Source organism: Opisthorchis viverrini, assembly GCF_000715545.1.
Source record: "Opisthorchis viverrini unplaced genomic scaffold opera_v5_96, whole genome shotgun sequence".
Lineage (NCBI taxonomy): Eukaryota > Metazoa > Platyhelminthes > Trematoda > Opisthorchiida > Opisthorchiidae > Opisthorchis > Opisthorchis viverrini.
Genome location: NW_008751749.1, coordinates 1,463,295 through 1,478,613, shown reverse-complemented (window position 1 = coordinate 1,478,613; position 15,319 = coordinate 1,463,295). Strand labels below are relative to the sequence as shown.

The following is a 15,319-nucleotide window of genomic DNA, read 5'->3' as shown; positions in this document are numbered from 1 at the left end:
GCGCCACCGAATCTAGGTTTAGATATCAGAGCAAACGTACCTTAGGCTATTGGTCGATGCTTCTGTGATAAGCCAAGGCTTGTCAGGCATAGGCACTGGCAAGCTGCGCAGGCCTGTTCTAGCTGCGTTTACACTTGGCAGTGTAGAGTCTTACTGTTTGGCCCGCTTACTTTCGGACGTCAAAGCACACACATTGCTTTAAAGTCGCAGTGCGGAAAACAGCTATTTAGTTCTACATGCCACTCGTCATGTTTTGACATAACTTAAAGTTACCTGAAGGCTATCGCACTGGCAAAATTCCAGCCTTCCTAATGCTTGAAGCAGTACCAGACAATTACTGACTCAAGGAGAAGAGAGCTGGCATAGCAACTGTAGCGTATGAAAACTTCCCATGATTACACGCAGTTTTGGTACTTTTTGTCGTTTTTTATGATTAACAAAGGATAATTCGGTTCCACGACATCTCCAGTCGACAACACTAATTATTCATCAAGCTCGAACATAGAAACGAAGTGAGTCAAGCGCTAGTGAGCTTACCGCGAGTTTCTTCATAAGATCTTGTAATTTCTTTGTGTGGACACAAAGGGCGAGATGCGATTCGCTGGGCTGGCTTTTAGAAGTATGCTCCAGCCATCTTGTTCGTTTGCGGGTTGCAAGCATTCAACCGACCGACCTTCTTCATCGCCTACGTGTTGCTGTCACTACAAGTGAGCAAGTGTGTCAATTTTCACCGTTGGAAATGATCCCAGATGCCGCTGGACCAGCGTTCTTTGTCATTTTGGACTGAGACACTCTTTGGTGGCGATTGTCACGTCGACACCGTAAATTTTCCAGGTTGGCAGAAACGGCACACTTCTTTTGGAAAGCAAAAGTATTTTATTTTATTTGCTAATCCGGGGGATTGTGATGCGAAATACCAGAGAATCTATAACCTCTATTCGGAACAACTTCAGGTGTGGGTTTCCACCCCTCTGGAACAATTTTGAAGCAACGTTGTTTCACTTCATGAAGAATGCTTGGAACCTGATAATGGTCATTTGAGTTATTGAAGTAGCTCTTACGAGTCTTGATATTATGTTCAAAGTTTCTCAAAAAGCATTTGACGCCGATACTTTGGCTAGTCTCGCAAGCAAATCGGGACGCAAAAGCTTGGCAATGCCAGTTGGATTTCTCAATTGGTAATATTTAGCTTGCTGAATGAAATTCTTGTTCGAAATTTCAAAAACTCGTTACGTAAAGAATCCTCAGTGGAAAAATCTTCCGTTTGCTGCAGAGGGTTAGCAAGTCAAACGAAACAAAGTTCATCGATACTCTTGTAAAACTACTTTAGAGCATTTTTCTGCTGTGGAAGGGGTTCCGGAGGCCCAAACGGACTTATAAAATAGTAACTTCTCAAATTTGTTGACACAACCGAGTGTTACCGTATCATTTTGAACAATTGGCCTGAAACTATAAATTTAAAGAGTTTAGAGCTCATAGTTGAGAACTCCATGAATTCAGTATAATCGTTTCTTTTCTCTTCGTTTTAGCTTCACATTGCAGCAGCTTGTGGATATGAAGAAGTGACCATATTTTTACTGAAACACGGTGCCAAAATAGACTTAACCGACCGGGATGGCTGGCAAGCGATTCACATTGCCGCCTGCTGGGATCATGTAAGTTCACCAAGCTGTGTGTTCAATGAATCAAGTAGACCCCGTTGAAAATAAGGGCGCATTCGGAGAGATAGAGAGCCTAGTGTTATCCTACTCAAAAAATTCCGAGGAATATAGATCGTCAGACATCCACTCTTACAAACTGGATACTAGCTGGCACTGCAGAGTCTACCGACTTCGAGTTGGAAAGAGATTCCATGGTTGTTAATTGGCAGGGTCAGTGAGGTTCATATGGATTCCATCCTTGAAAATGGACAAACTCCAGGCTACTTACTTTTCGTCAGTTCCTTCATTCGCTTCTGCTGTACCATGTTTTAATCGCCTCTCGTTTCACACTGCTTCTGATGTGACCCGGAAAACAGTTCTATTTCCGGTAGATGGTAACTTGCAATTCTCAGAATGTGGGCAAAACATCGAAGCTTGCGTCGTTCGACACAGTCCCCAAGTTACTTACGAACTGCATTTTCTGTGGTAGATGTGGCGCGAATTCGTTTGCGTCAGTTTTTCTCATTTACAGTTGTCAGACCTCGCAGTCAACGAGCTAATGTCCTGCCTATTTGACGCTACAGACATACTCTGTCGTGGTGCGTGAATTTCGTGTATTGACTTCATACCATATCACAATCAAGGCCACCACGATAGATAAGCTCCCCCTATTACATCCAGCTCCCTTTCGTGTGCCACATAGGGTTTAGGCTGTTTCTCCGAACTTATACCCTAGTTTGTAACGGCAAAGCAGAACAGCAAATACCTGAGTTGATTGGTCATAACTGGCAAATATCGATCGCTTTTTCTCACTTGGATTTTACTGCGTTTCCGTTCCAATCTCGATGACCCGTCTTCTGTGAAAACAATCAGATAGCAAGTGACATTTCAGGACGCAAATGTCAGAACGGGGGCGTGATTCATGTGTACACCAATGATGTTAGTCAATAACTATGCGGGCGTGTTCGAATGCACATGGATTTAGGGTCACACGTGCGACCCTCTACACTCAAAGTAGTCGTGTTCAATAAGATGGTGGCAGACTTTTCACCAAATTAATCTCGCTGATCATCACTGAATTCTCAGCCTTACTTGGAGTGGTGAGTGGGGAGACTGTCGATGTCACTAAATCATAACTGTGGTAATCGTGAAGCTCTTAAGCTTTACAAAAGCCATTTTTGTCGGTCAAAATCCTCTATTTTGTATTTCGTGCTTCCACTGGCGGAGGCATCCCCAGAAACACCGACTGGAAAGCTTGTCATTGTCCATAATGCTGTTGTCCTTAACCAATGCACCTGTCCACCCTTGGCAACCAAACCCAGTCATTTTCTTAGGCATCACCACACATCTCTTCAAGGAGCATCGAAGCACCCATCGAAGCAACACTTTTCAAATAAAACAATCCACGTGGTTCCAGTTTAGAACATTTTCTTTTGGAGACCTGAACGACTGACCATATGAGCAAAAATCACTGGATGCAAAACCTTTTTCATGAGACTTTGAGGCACTGAAGATGGGGAGGCGATTTCTTGACACTTTATTTTGAGGTCCCCAGAACAAGAGACCACCCACCGGAACCATTCATAAAACTAATTTTCGGGATGAAAGAATGCAAACTTGGAGGATGTCACTAACTTGCAATCGGGTTCATCTCTTGACCGAACCTTCACATGTCTTTTTTTATTCATCACGAATGCCATGGAGCAGAGTGAGCGCCATGTATGACATACAGTTTCAACGCCGACGAAGTTCACTCAAGAAGGTAGGAATGTCAGATAGTGAAACTTCTGCTCATAGTTTCAGAAGGGCTTGATAAACAATCGGTAATTTTTAACTGGTCAACGTTTCGCTTTTGACATGAAAGCATTATCAGGCCAACTGAGTAGGTCACCAAATTGGCCAGGTTATAAGGCAGACGGGGAGACCATCAGTAAGTCCTCCTCATATTATCACACTAGATCGGTGTTGAGTGTCAATTAACGGCACTTGTCGGTTAGTGTGGTTGCCAAAATCTTGAATTGATAATTTGGAGAAGTTTCAAACTATTTTCACAAAGGAAACTACTCACGAGGTCGCCGAAAAACTCTTTGACAGCCCACAACCGGTTTTGCCCTTCTTCGGGCTCATCAGGTAGACGCAGTCCCCGAGTTTCCGTCAACCTTATGTTCTAATTGAACCCAAATTGGACCGTTTTCGGGAAATACACTCATTCGCAAATCAATTATGTTCCCACGAGAGACTCAAATGAATCTTTCGTTTATGATATTCTACCACTGAATGTGCTGCACACAGGCCGCCTCATGTTTCAGTTGACACGATATTCGAGATATCGCAGTATATTTTCATGAAGCAAACTACTCACAAGGTTGCTGAAAAATCTTCCAGAGCCCATGAACGGTTTCGCCCCTCTTGGGATCATCAGGCAGGCACAGTCTTCATACTGATTTGAAAATGAGTTCCAAACTAGTTCCGGTCGACTCATGTTCCTTAATCTTCCACTTCAGGGTGCCTAAATTGATGATCCACCTCAGGGGCCACTTGTAGGTTTTCCCTGGTCTTTGTTGGGTTGTGAGTGCTCCGATAATTTAGTCTTAGGGGCTTGAGGTCAAGTGGAATTCAGATGATGACCACTCTTCTGATGACCGTACACCGACACGTGTCAGCTCGAGTGACCCACGACCTTTCTTCACACGCTAGCCAGTTCCACACCTTTTATTCTGTCAACACTGGGATGCTTGCCGATTTCTACCGCCTCGGCAATCAGTCTGTGTGACGTGGACCGTAGTACTCGCCTCAAGACCTCAAAATTTTCTAAATCTATTTTGTGCCCCGTGTCCAGTGCGTGTTCCGTAATTGCTGAATCTTTTAGTAACGCTTGGTATTCATCTACGTTTCTCAGCAGCCTGTTTATTTTTCTACTATGCTATCCGATTCCGATGTAAAGTTCTCTGGCCATCTGGTGCAATCTTTACGCTTAATTTTGTAGACACTCCCGGTAGGCGATCCTTCAGTTGCACCAGTGCAGAGTGTTTCCCTTTGGAAAGCTACTCGTATGTTAGACGTGTTTAGATTTCTTCGAATGACCTCCGATGTTCCTGGTTCATATGGAATAACAGTTGTCCCGATGCATTCCTTGTTGGGTTTTGCAGCCGTACTAATACCCTTCGCAAGTGACGCCCAGTCAAGCTAGCTGGACATCCACTTAGCCGAAATTTTCATTTACTTCAATTTGGCCGCTATCCGATCAATTTCTTCTGTGGCAGGGGCCCTTTACACGCCTAAAATTGATGAGGCCATACTGACGAATACCGACAGAAGAGTAGTTCGAAACTGCTCACAGTATTGTGCTGTTTTGACAATGCTTGGCGTAAATCCTCCCACCAAAGCGGTATCCTTGTTTCAGTAAGCTTTTGCGCTCATGTTTCCACTATAAGTTAATTAGATATGCTGGAGTAGCATGACTTCAACTTCTGGTTTGAGTAACTTATAGTAGCCCATATTCTGCAAGTTGTGAACACGTCTGAGTTTACTCATGGGCATACGATAACATGGTGACTTTGACTGGCCCGACTTGGCTGGACTTGAGACACGCTACCCTACTCCTATGGTCGACACCATAGGACCAAATTCCAGACGTCAGATTGACGGCATAGTTGCTTTCTGCAATGACCACAACGGTTTATTCAACAATGTCTACATCCAGTAGAACTCTGACAGACGAGCAATCATACATTGTTCGGGACATTGACAGACATTGCCCATTCACGAGCTCCGTTGCGCGTATTCATCCGAGCTGTTGCCTTCAGTGCATAGCTTAGATTCCCGAATTTTGCAATGTAGTCTTTCGACATCCTTGCATTCACTCAAATTGTACCACCTACCGCATCCAGTGCATAGCTATCCACTCGTATCTCCTCAGCTCATCGGCGGACAAAACTGTGGCAGCTATAACCACTGCAAGGGTCTTTTATAGCTAAAGATGAGGAGGAATGGAAGTTTAGGAACACGACAAAATAGCTTCTTATGATGCGCCTCTGACTAAGTAGGATTTTTGTTTCATCCGTGGGAAGAACTAGTTGGAGAAGGCAATACATAAACGGAATCTACGAGTGTAGCTGTACTTCCCTGTTAGTTGGACGTTTATATAAGTTATTCAACCCGCATATCTTGAGGCGTTTCTCTGTCCATTCATTTACACTTTTTTTAAATCCCATAGTTGGAAATAATTGAGGTTCTGGTCAATTTTGGAGCCGATATAATGGCTGAGACAACGTCTGGAGAAACTGTGTTTGATATTTGCGAGGACTTGGAGATTCATTCCCGTCTGATCGAATTGAAGCAGGAAATGGAAAGAAAACAGTCCCAACAACTCGACTCACTGAGTCGAACAGAGCGACCTCGAGAGCTTGTTCGTCGACGAAGTAGCACAAACCCCAGAAGGTAAGCTATTTGTGAACATGCCTTTAAAGGAGCAGATTGCATTCAACTCTATACTATTGTCTACACCTCTGAGATATTCCTCGTCCAGACGCTAGGAAATCGTCCACGACTTTTGCAGACAAATCAGGTTTAATAGCGGCACAACAATCAGGCAACAAAACTGTCTATTTTGCATCACTGAATCGCTTTGCTCAACTTACAAAACCAACAAGACAGTTGTTTAGGTATTGTCTCTGTTTGCTAAACGCGAAAATGAGGGACAATCTAGTTTCAAGAAAAGATTGGTCAAAGATAGTAGGAAATGAGTTGTTCCGCTGACCCTTCAAAAGCACACGCTGATCGCGTTTAAGTGGATAACTTGAATGAGTGATTGAGCTCCATGAGCACGGCCCTCGTATGCGAGCAGATTTAGGGTTCTATTTGATGGCGGTCTTGACGTAGCCGAGTGACCTATGACCCGAGTAAACTGTGCGATCAATGACGTGGGTACTTCCTAGACAATCGTTTAAGGCCACTTATGTGTCCTCGATGACTACCCTCTCATGGAGTGAGCAATTTTTTTCCTTCGAGAAGCGAACCCAGCCAACTTGAAAATACCAAAAAGTAACGAAGGAGCACGCAAATTTACGGAACTATCCTATGGTGATGTCTCGCGGATCAAAATTTCCCGCCCACTTCACCTGAAAATTACTACCAACCACATTATGGTTCTTTGGCTGGTCCGTGGATGCTATTTAAAGGGCGCTTCTCTTGTCCCCGTTTTCAAACAGCTGCCAATCGGAACAGCTGTTCTCGGATCGCATATGCCCGCGGCTTTGTATGCCTAATATGCCCACAGAGTGCACAATCTCCTTGGGTCTGAGACCAAGTCTTCAGTGGGTGGTTCCTTGATGATAATTTGTTCGTTTTATAAGCGGAGCGAGTTACAGCTCTCAGTGGAATTGCATCAAACTGAGGACATGAATGCCATTAGCATGGCTGTCAAAAACCTCACAAAGGGATTTCAGACAGCTTCTCAGCTTGGATTCAATATTCTGTCGCCTGGAGTTCTTATCAATCAAAAGCACTTATGTATCTATGGTCGAGAACCATGGACGCTTCATGGATATGATACTTTGCGGAGGAAGTCGGCTTTCGCTGGAAAGCACTGGCTCACAAAATGATCGAATCAATAATGCTGAACGTAAAATAACATGAATGTGATGCGTACATTGACACACTGGAATACCCAATATTGTTGCTGGCTTTTGTGAACATACTCACAGGTCGCTTCTGTTTCATCTCGTAGCGATGTTGAAATGATCTACCTGTATTCCTGGTCACTACTTGACTAGTATTTGGTAGAGTATTCTAGTGTAATGATTGTAAGAAGTTGCAAACATCTGTGAGACAAAAATGAGGGGTTTGTTTGAAATGGGGATGTAGAACCGCCATTCAGTGTTATTCACGCAATCAGTGAAGCGCAAGGAAGTTTTGAAGTGAAAGAACTACTGAAACCTAATCAAAGTATTTTCCGACGGGAAGTCACCATGAAATAGCTCTGTAATTTTGACGTGCATATTTGTCAATTGTTGGGTTTTTTTTCACCAATGGATCATAGAACTATTGTTGCCGATGCGGGTTTTGATTTCCAATCGGTCTTACCGCATGTCTGCCTTAAACTTACCTGATTTCATCCCATAACGGTGGACTTATGGTGACAAACCCGCATGGTCTATTAGTCTTGTCTGGGAGAATACCTGTTTCATCTGTGTACTCGTTTATTCAGCCTAAATAGATCTTTGTAGTAATCTAGGGGTGGTAGTTTAAATCAGGTCTGTTCTCTCGTGGTATGTGTTGATGAACCGACAGATTGGCTGGTGAAAGAAAGAGCACCTCCGAGTGCGGAACTGTTTACTGACGAACACGAAGTAAGCGATCACAAACAATCAAACACGAAAGTGGAAACCTCATTTGCACAGAATGTTTTGAAAAGTGAACATCCTCACTTGTTTCCATGAAGAAAACTGCCGACGACAGACCCTATTAGACAGATCCTATCAGAATGAAACGACCGGCACATGAGAAAGCTCCTTTCACTCGCCTGAACAATGTACTTCCTTTTGCTTTACCATCCTTACACTCAATTTGTACTCCTAGTTTTTACAGATAAGCCGGCTGAACGCGTTGAAAAAGTTTTAAGACCGCACCCAATCCATTTCTGGCAGAGCTTTTTGATATCTAGATTTTTCGTAGTCCCTGTGCCACACCGGATGTTCTCGTCAGTTTACAGTTTACAGACGCGGGCCATTGAGGTCGATGGCTCCCTTGACTGCCTTTCCATCTTCACACGTTTATCGGACATCAGTGAAAATCAGAAATGTATTGTACAGCCCTGCAGACCGTCTAACTACGAATGTTTTAACGCAGTCTTATTCTTGGTGTTGCTGTAGCGGGGGATTTGGTTGCTGATAGTTGTGAGAAGTTGGATTGAATTTACACAGAAAAATGTCAGCTTTTCTTGCCAACAGATTCAATGGGTACTGCGGAGAATAGTGGGTTCCAACAGCTTGCATGACCTTAGAACCACTCGGTATAGCCCGAAACTGGTCTCTCCCCGGGCACCGCGGTAGACATGATTAACTTCCAGGAAGTTTGTTACCGGTGGCAATGGTGAATCAACGAAGAGTACTGTTGGCGAGTTTTTATGGCCTGAAGGAGGGTTAGGGGTGTAAACCAACCAAACCAAGATCTGTGGTTGACCTGTGAGGACGTGATGTGAGGGTGCGGTTCATGCAGATCACCAGAATTTTAGACTTGAAACACATCATCACTGTCGGTTACGAATGTGGATAACTTGGTTCTGTTAAACCTGAGGCCCATCGTTCACTTTTGTTTTGTACTCACTTGGCTCACAAAGATACCCTTGGCCATTCTTGTTCTGTTATACATGAGCCACTATTCCATTATTTCTGTGGTTCCCACCATCTAACTTGTTCGCCTAACTCTTGAAAACTTTTGCCCGCTGTAATTTGACGCGACTGCACGGAACGATATATCATTTTTCGTCACCAACGACAGCTGCCTGGGTAAGCCTGTCTCTTTATCATCTGCCCTTGGAGACGAATCTCCAATAACCGGCAACAACACACCCTTAGCACATGATCTCTCGACGACTAAAGCTGGACTGAAGATAATTGTTAGCTGGTCTGTGGTGACGCTTCTCAGACCAACCAAGCTTGTAGTAAAAACAAGGTCCACGCCAGTTGATTTGCAGGTTTTTAACTTTCGCGCACACACTACTTTCAACTAAGCTATAAGACGTTTCCACGCTTGACAGGACATAGCAGGTAGGTACAGCTAACCATGCGACTAACTGATAGGGAGGATCCAACTACACAAAACTTCAGGCTTTTGATTTACCCGGCACAATGTGTCGACTCATCGTACAGAACTCCGAGGGTTAAAAATAAATCAAGTATTAGAATCTCCCGCATGGTTTGCCCAGAAGACATTCAGTCGTCACCTGGGCCGAGATGTTCCAGTAGTCGGAGTACGAACGGAAGGTTTTCGGTTCTAACCCGACCTCTGCATCTCGACTTCTCATGTCTAGGTTTGGGCAATGAGACAGTATTCCAACCCTCGTGCTTCCTTCTGGTGGCATGGCAGCTGGACACCGAAAGAGCGGATAATCGGTTTTGTTGTTTGGATGGACACTCACAGGTGACACGGACTACTTTTGATGGATTGTTATCACAGCCCCGTGTTTGTGTACACGTGACTCATCAGCAGCATCATTGACAGTAACCGCAGAGGAGAATTATTGTGCTTCACTTCCTTGAGTTTATTCAACTAAAGCCTTATAATGAAAAGAAGAAAAGCAAATGGGACAGGAAGACGGAGCTAGGGCTGGTCTGTCATGACAGATCACGAACTGAGCAGAAATTGACCCGAATGTTTGGTCAACATGTTTCATCCTGCGGAAGAATCTACTTCGTGCTCTATGTATGCTGCATGTAGACCAATGAACCATGCTTTTCTGCGTTCAGCAGCATGCCTTATCTCCCGGTATGTGACAATAAAAGTCACCGCACAACACGTTGCATGCTGTCAGATGTGAACCGGCTATTTCATTTCACATGCACAGACACCCTCCGGCACTCTTCAGCCAACTGAATACTTCCCCTTCAGGCTAACGGACCTATTGCCGTTGCCACTATTCAGTGGCAAAACCCTGAACAGGAGCTTGTTCACAGTAAGAAATAAACGTGTTTTCAAAACATGGAATCATGACAGCAGCTGATGTATTCGTCTGTAAGTTGTCCATTTTCGATCCTCTTGTTTTCGACCATCGACAACTAGATCTACCCGCGGCATCGGTCATTTCCACCATCTATGGTAAATCCAGTCGGATATAGGGTTCATGATTCTTCCGTCTACATTGAGACCTGTCCGTTATCGCGTCTTTCTTGTTCTCTGGACTCAAGTCGCTGATCGGTATCATGCCAGGACCGATCTGCGAACAGCTATCAGGCATGGGAGACCTAGTCCCCCGTAGGTTTCATGGGACGTCCAGTTTGATAACTTAAAAAAGATTCGGTACTCTTTGCGTTTCTGGACACAGTTTGACTTAGCTTCATGGAAGACACTAAACTGAAATACTCTCTTGTCAACAGGATTACTGGATTGTTGTCCACTTTGTTTTGCATTTGAAAGAGATTCCTATCGAAAGCCCAATTAGGAGTTCGTTCAAATCTTTTGTTTAAGTACTTGACATTGGAAAGTTATGGCTCTCGGTTGACGCTAACTTGAACGCGATATCGCTCTTCCTTTTTGAAAAAGTTTGGTGACAATCGGTAGATTTATTGCTGAGCAACGTTTCGCTTTTGACACAAAAGCTTCGTTGGGCCAAGTGACTAGGTTCCGAGGTTGGTCGAGATTTAAGGCGGAAGGAGAACCAATCAGCGGTTGAACAAGTGTTGGGTCGGTGGGGAAACCTACATGTGTTAGGGTCCAGCCTAGGGTCTAGTTCTTCTGGTTCGGTTCATTTGATGGTTCCTCTTGAACTTCGCTTGAACCTTCTGTCAGTCTGTGTGGGTGAGCTAGTGCTAAGAAAGTTGTGTAAGAGGGATGTTGTGACCTTTGGTCAGTTGAGGTTCCCACCCCCGCCTTCGGTTTTTCCTAATGATCCTAAGTGGATTGACAACCACACCGTCACGTGTCAACTCGGCTTATCTAAGACCGCTTTCCATATGCTCGCTAGCTCCACACCCTCGATTCTATTCACTCTAACACACTAAAATCCCTCGACCGACACCCAACAGAGATTTATCTTGATTTAGCTGATTGGTTCTCCTTCCGCCTTAAATCTCGACCAACCTCGGAACCTAGTCACTTGGCCCAACGAAGCTTTTGTGTCAAAAGCGAAACATTGCCCAGCAATAGATCTACCGATTGTCACCAAACTTTTTCAAAAACGATGACTACTCAATCGGTTCCAAGTATTTTTCACGTGATTGAACGATGTCGCTCTGTTTTCATGTCTCATCAGACCTGGTTACTCGTCTTGAATAAGACCTAATGGCCTTCTTTACTCCGACGAGTTTCGTTGAAAATCCTGTTAACTTTCATGGTATTTCAGTGCATCCATCCGCCGAACAAGCATGCGCGAGAAGAAGATGATTTCCTGGAAGGAAGCAAAACAAGAAGCAGAAATGCGTGGCATCACTCCAATCAACCTGATTGAGGGCGAAACCCCGGAAAGCGATGCCGAACAGGTTAAACGTCAGCAACAAGGGCCAATCCAACTACCGGTAGATGCTAATTTCGAGCGACGTGTGACAAGTCCGTTAACTGTCAGCATATCCAACGATAAGGGCAAACCGAATGCAACGTCGTCTGCAATTCGTAGTCCTTCGCCCTCAGGCCAACCGTCATCAGCCGGATCTGTTAGTTCCCCCCAAACCAAGCCCGCCACTGCGCTCACTTCTCCTCTTCCTCCTGGTCCCGGGCGGCTTTCAAACGGCGTCACCTCTCCTGTATCAGGGCTACCACCGTCGAGGACACAGGATAGAAATGTAAGCCTTTAGTTTACGAATAGTAATGACAACATCTTACTTTTGAAACTGAACAAGTTGAGGTCATACTAAGCGATGTTTTTGACAGCTGCTGAAATACGGATGTCCGTTCTCATTCCGCATTCATAATAATCAACCGAACAAAGTGCATGTAGGCCTCAGCTTCTGCCGGAAGCTCTTTGAACAGCGAACTTCCGATGATTACAACCTTTGTTTCTAAGGTCATTTTCGCGGTCACCGATTAGCCAAGGTACTGTAAGAAGCTTCTGGACATGACAGTACATAAAACCATTCTTGATAACTCAGTGCTACTAGTTCAAAGTCGAACATCTTTATCGGTTTATATTCTATATATTAATAAAAATTTACTTTTCTTTGGTGATCTGAACTTGGTGGCATCCTATAGACAATTATCTCATTATTTCTAATCCCATTCCTTTCCTATCCTCGTTATCAGTTAACCTGGTGTACCGGCTAAAAATGAGATCAGTTATTATTTTTTTACTTGGTGTTTTGATAATTTCTACGTTGATCACTAACATTTCCTATGATTTAATGCGAAAAATTCATGCCCTCTAACAGTGGTGTCCCATTTTCCCATCACTATCATAGTCTGCTAGGCCTCAAAGATCAGACAAGGCATTGAAGACTGCGGAACCAAATGGAACTGACTTGACAAGAAAAGAGAGAGAGGAAAAAGAGTCCGGAAGCACTAGACGACTTTCTTCGAAACCAGAATTGCCGAACAATGCAGTGCCATCCCTCCAAACGCGTTCCACACAGAAACAGTATTTGACCATGGATGTTCAGTCTACGGGAAGTGTTAGCCCCGTATCCAGGTCTCGCCCCCGCCAACCTACCGATAGGTATACCAACCTCGCCGTCACCAACGGCACTAGTGGAGGGGCTAGCAGAAATCGCGATTTGAACGTCATTGCTCCATCCCCTCAGGCTACCCGCCGGTCTACCAGCTCTTTAGGCAGAAAGAAAGTGCCTGAGCAAATAAATATTAAACCTGAATTAAACTTGTCAGCTCACAATGCCTACATGATGCCACCCCCCTCAACACCGCATCCCTCAACCTCGGAAGTAACGAACAGGAACACAACAAGCAGCCTACCTCGATCTCACCTGACCAGAAATATATCGGGGCATCAGCCTACACGTACTGTTGGTCCGGTTCCCCGAAAGAACACCAAAGAACTCATTGTTTATGATTCCGATCCCAGAAACAGTGGAAAATGCTGTGTTCTCATGTGATATTGCACGGACAACGCTCATCTTCCTTCCTGTCTGTCTTCAGGCGCCAACTTTCACATTTTGCCTGTGATCAGTGTTTCGTTGAATGGAACAGAAAAAAAGCGTGTACCCCTACTGACAGTTCACTTTCCGTTATGCTTTCGGTCTGCTTTCTTCCCGATAACTGCCAATTATGTTCAGCTCCTGCAGATCACCTCAAAGCGCTATGATCGGATGGTACTTTCGGACAATCATTCCGTTTTTCGATTGTGTAACATCTCAATCTCTGGTTAGTTGTGCTCTGAAACACATCTAACTCAAACCTCAAACTTGTACAGGCATTGAAGTAGACTCGTGTGTACTCAGTCACGGTACATTTAGGGACTGAATCGCTTTTGTTTTTGCCAAGAAGAAACTCTGTGTACTTTCTACTTTCCGACCATCCACATTATCCAAAAACCGATGTAATCTTTGTGTACTTTATCTGGTCATGTCTTCAACAAATGTTTTTTATTTTTTCATGATCCTTGTATTTTGTTGATTTAATTAGCCATGAGCTGGGGAAGCGAGTGAGGGACTGAAAAAGTGCTTTTTTGTTCAAGCATATCTATGCTATGGATACCAACCTGTTGCGGTGATTTTCAGATATTTTGAGCAGAGCAAACCTAACCCAACAAAAAGATCACTTTTGCTTGCTAGTCTTTGCGCTTTGCGGGAGCCCGACCACGAAATTCTTTCTTTCCAACGACTTGGGACTGTAAAAGGTGAATGAATTATTTCTCGTCAAACCGATTAGTTTAGGATGGGTGACGTGATACCTTCCCCCAAGGTGACTGATCCCGAAACGGATGAAACGTTTTCTGGGTCCGACCCCAACTTTGTCAGAGGAAAGCGTGTTTCACGATGGTTGTTTTCTTTGAAGACTTTGTGAACGCGTAGCAAAACATTTCAATGTTGTCCTCTGTCCAGACATTGACTTGTTTGGTTTGTTCCTGACCGTTAACAGAACAGTGATGATTTCAAAACACCCTGTCCTCAAGTTTGTTGCTGCTAGTGACAGTAATGGTAATGAGGATAACAAGGATTCTTATTGCCGCGTGTTTGTATTAGTTCTTTTGCTCCGTACATTTTCTGCGGAATCCAAACAACGGTACACACTTAGTTGTACTGTGAGCGAGTTCACCGATGTGCAGTGACGCTCAGCACCTTAGTTTCGGACAGGATGCTTACTAGTGTTTTTATTTGTACACTTAATATACGTGGTGGAACCATGTGATTGTGGTTGAATTTCTGCCTACGCAGAACTCCTTGGTGTGCAGTGGCTTGCTAATCTTGAGAACTTTAGTAAATTTGAAGAAAATATCCATAGGCCACTTGACCTTTTGTTCGAAGCAACCATTCGACTGATAAATTAGCCCAAAAACAGCGAACACAATGAGATTAAAGTGTCAGTTTGCACTTCAATATGTCCTTTTACGAGTGGCCTAGAAATTGAGTTTAGCTGTCCAACGGTTATTAATCAGTAGAGAAAGCTTACGTTCAACTGGACAGCGAACAGCAAAAGAATCATTCGGTAACTCTGCATTTGAAAGGGTCTGGGTAGGTTTTCTCCATCCATTTGATGATATGAAGGCGCTTGACTCTTTGAGAATGTAGTTTAATGCTTGCGTACAGCGCTGGTTCTTACGAACAATCGTTTGCGGCATTGTTACTTAATCGTTGTATGAAGGATCAATGGAATGGCTTAAAATGTAACCTCATCTTATGTAGTTTGTTGACTCTCGCTCCATTGGCTGCATACTGTAGGCTGTAAAATCAGGATTTGTTGACACTGGTAGAATTTTGTATTAATATGGACAGTGATTCTCCTACAACACACAGGTATCACCTACGATCCTAAATGAATTACTTCACCTTCATCGTCCACCTACACTGAACGAGTTT

At 44.0% G+C, this 15,319-nt stretch overlaps 2 protein-coding genes across 2 annotated transcripts in view; one reads left to right on the top strand and one right to left on the bottom strand.

The window, feature by feature from the left end:
• T265_05150 (hypothetical protein) overlaps window positions 1–13,071 on the bottom strand; it is a gene marked incomplete at both ends in the record, with an annotated part of 60,221 nt that extends 47,150 nt beyond the window's left edge. The window contains 2 exons of the mRNA XM_009170074.1: window positions 11,871–12,142; window positions 13,013–13,071. Of these exons, the coding sequence (XP_009168338.1) occupies window positions 11,871–12,142; window positions 13,013–13,071 (331 nt within the window). The remainder of the gene's footprint in view (window positions 1–11,870; window positions 12,143–13,012) is intronic.
• The window catches only part of T265_05149 (hypothetical protein), a gene marked incomplete at both ends in the record, with an annotated part of 78,012 nt that extends 63,962 nt beyond the window's left edge, over window positions 1–14,050 (top strand). Inside the window, 4 exons of the mRNA XM_009170073.1 lie at window positions 1,530–1,655; window positions 5,857–6,080; window positions 11,701–12,136; window positions 12,749–14,050. Coding sequence (XP_009168337.1) covers window positions 1,530–1,655; window positions 5,857–6,080; window positions 11,701–12,136; window positions 12,749–13,396 — 1,434 coding nt within the window. The remainder of the gene's footprint in view (window positions 1–1,529; window positions 1,656–5,856; window positions 6,081–11,700; window positions 12,137–12,748) is intronic.
• Window positions 14,051–15,319: the final 1,269 nt, after the last annotated feature.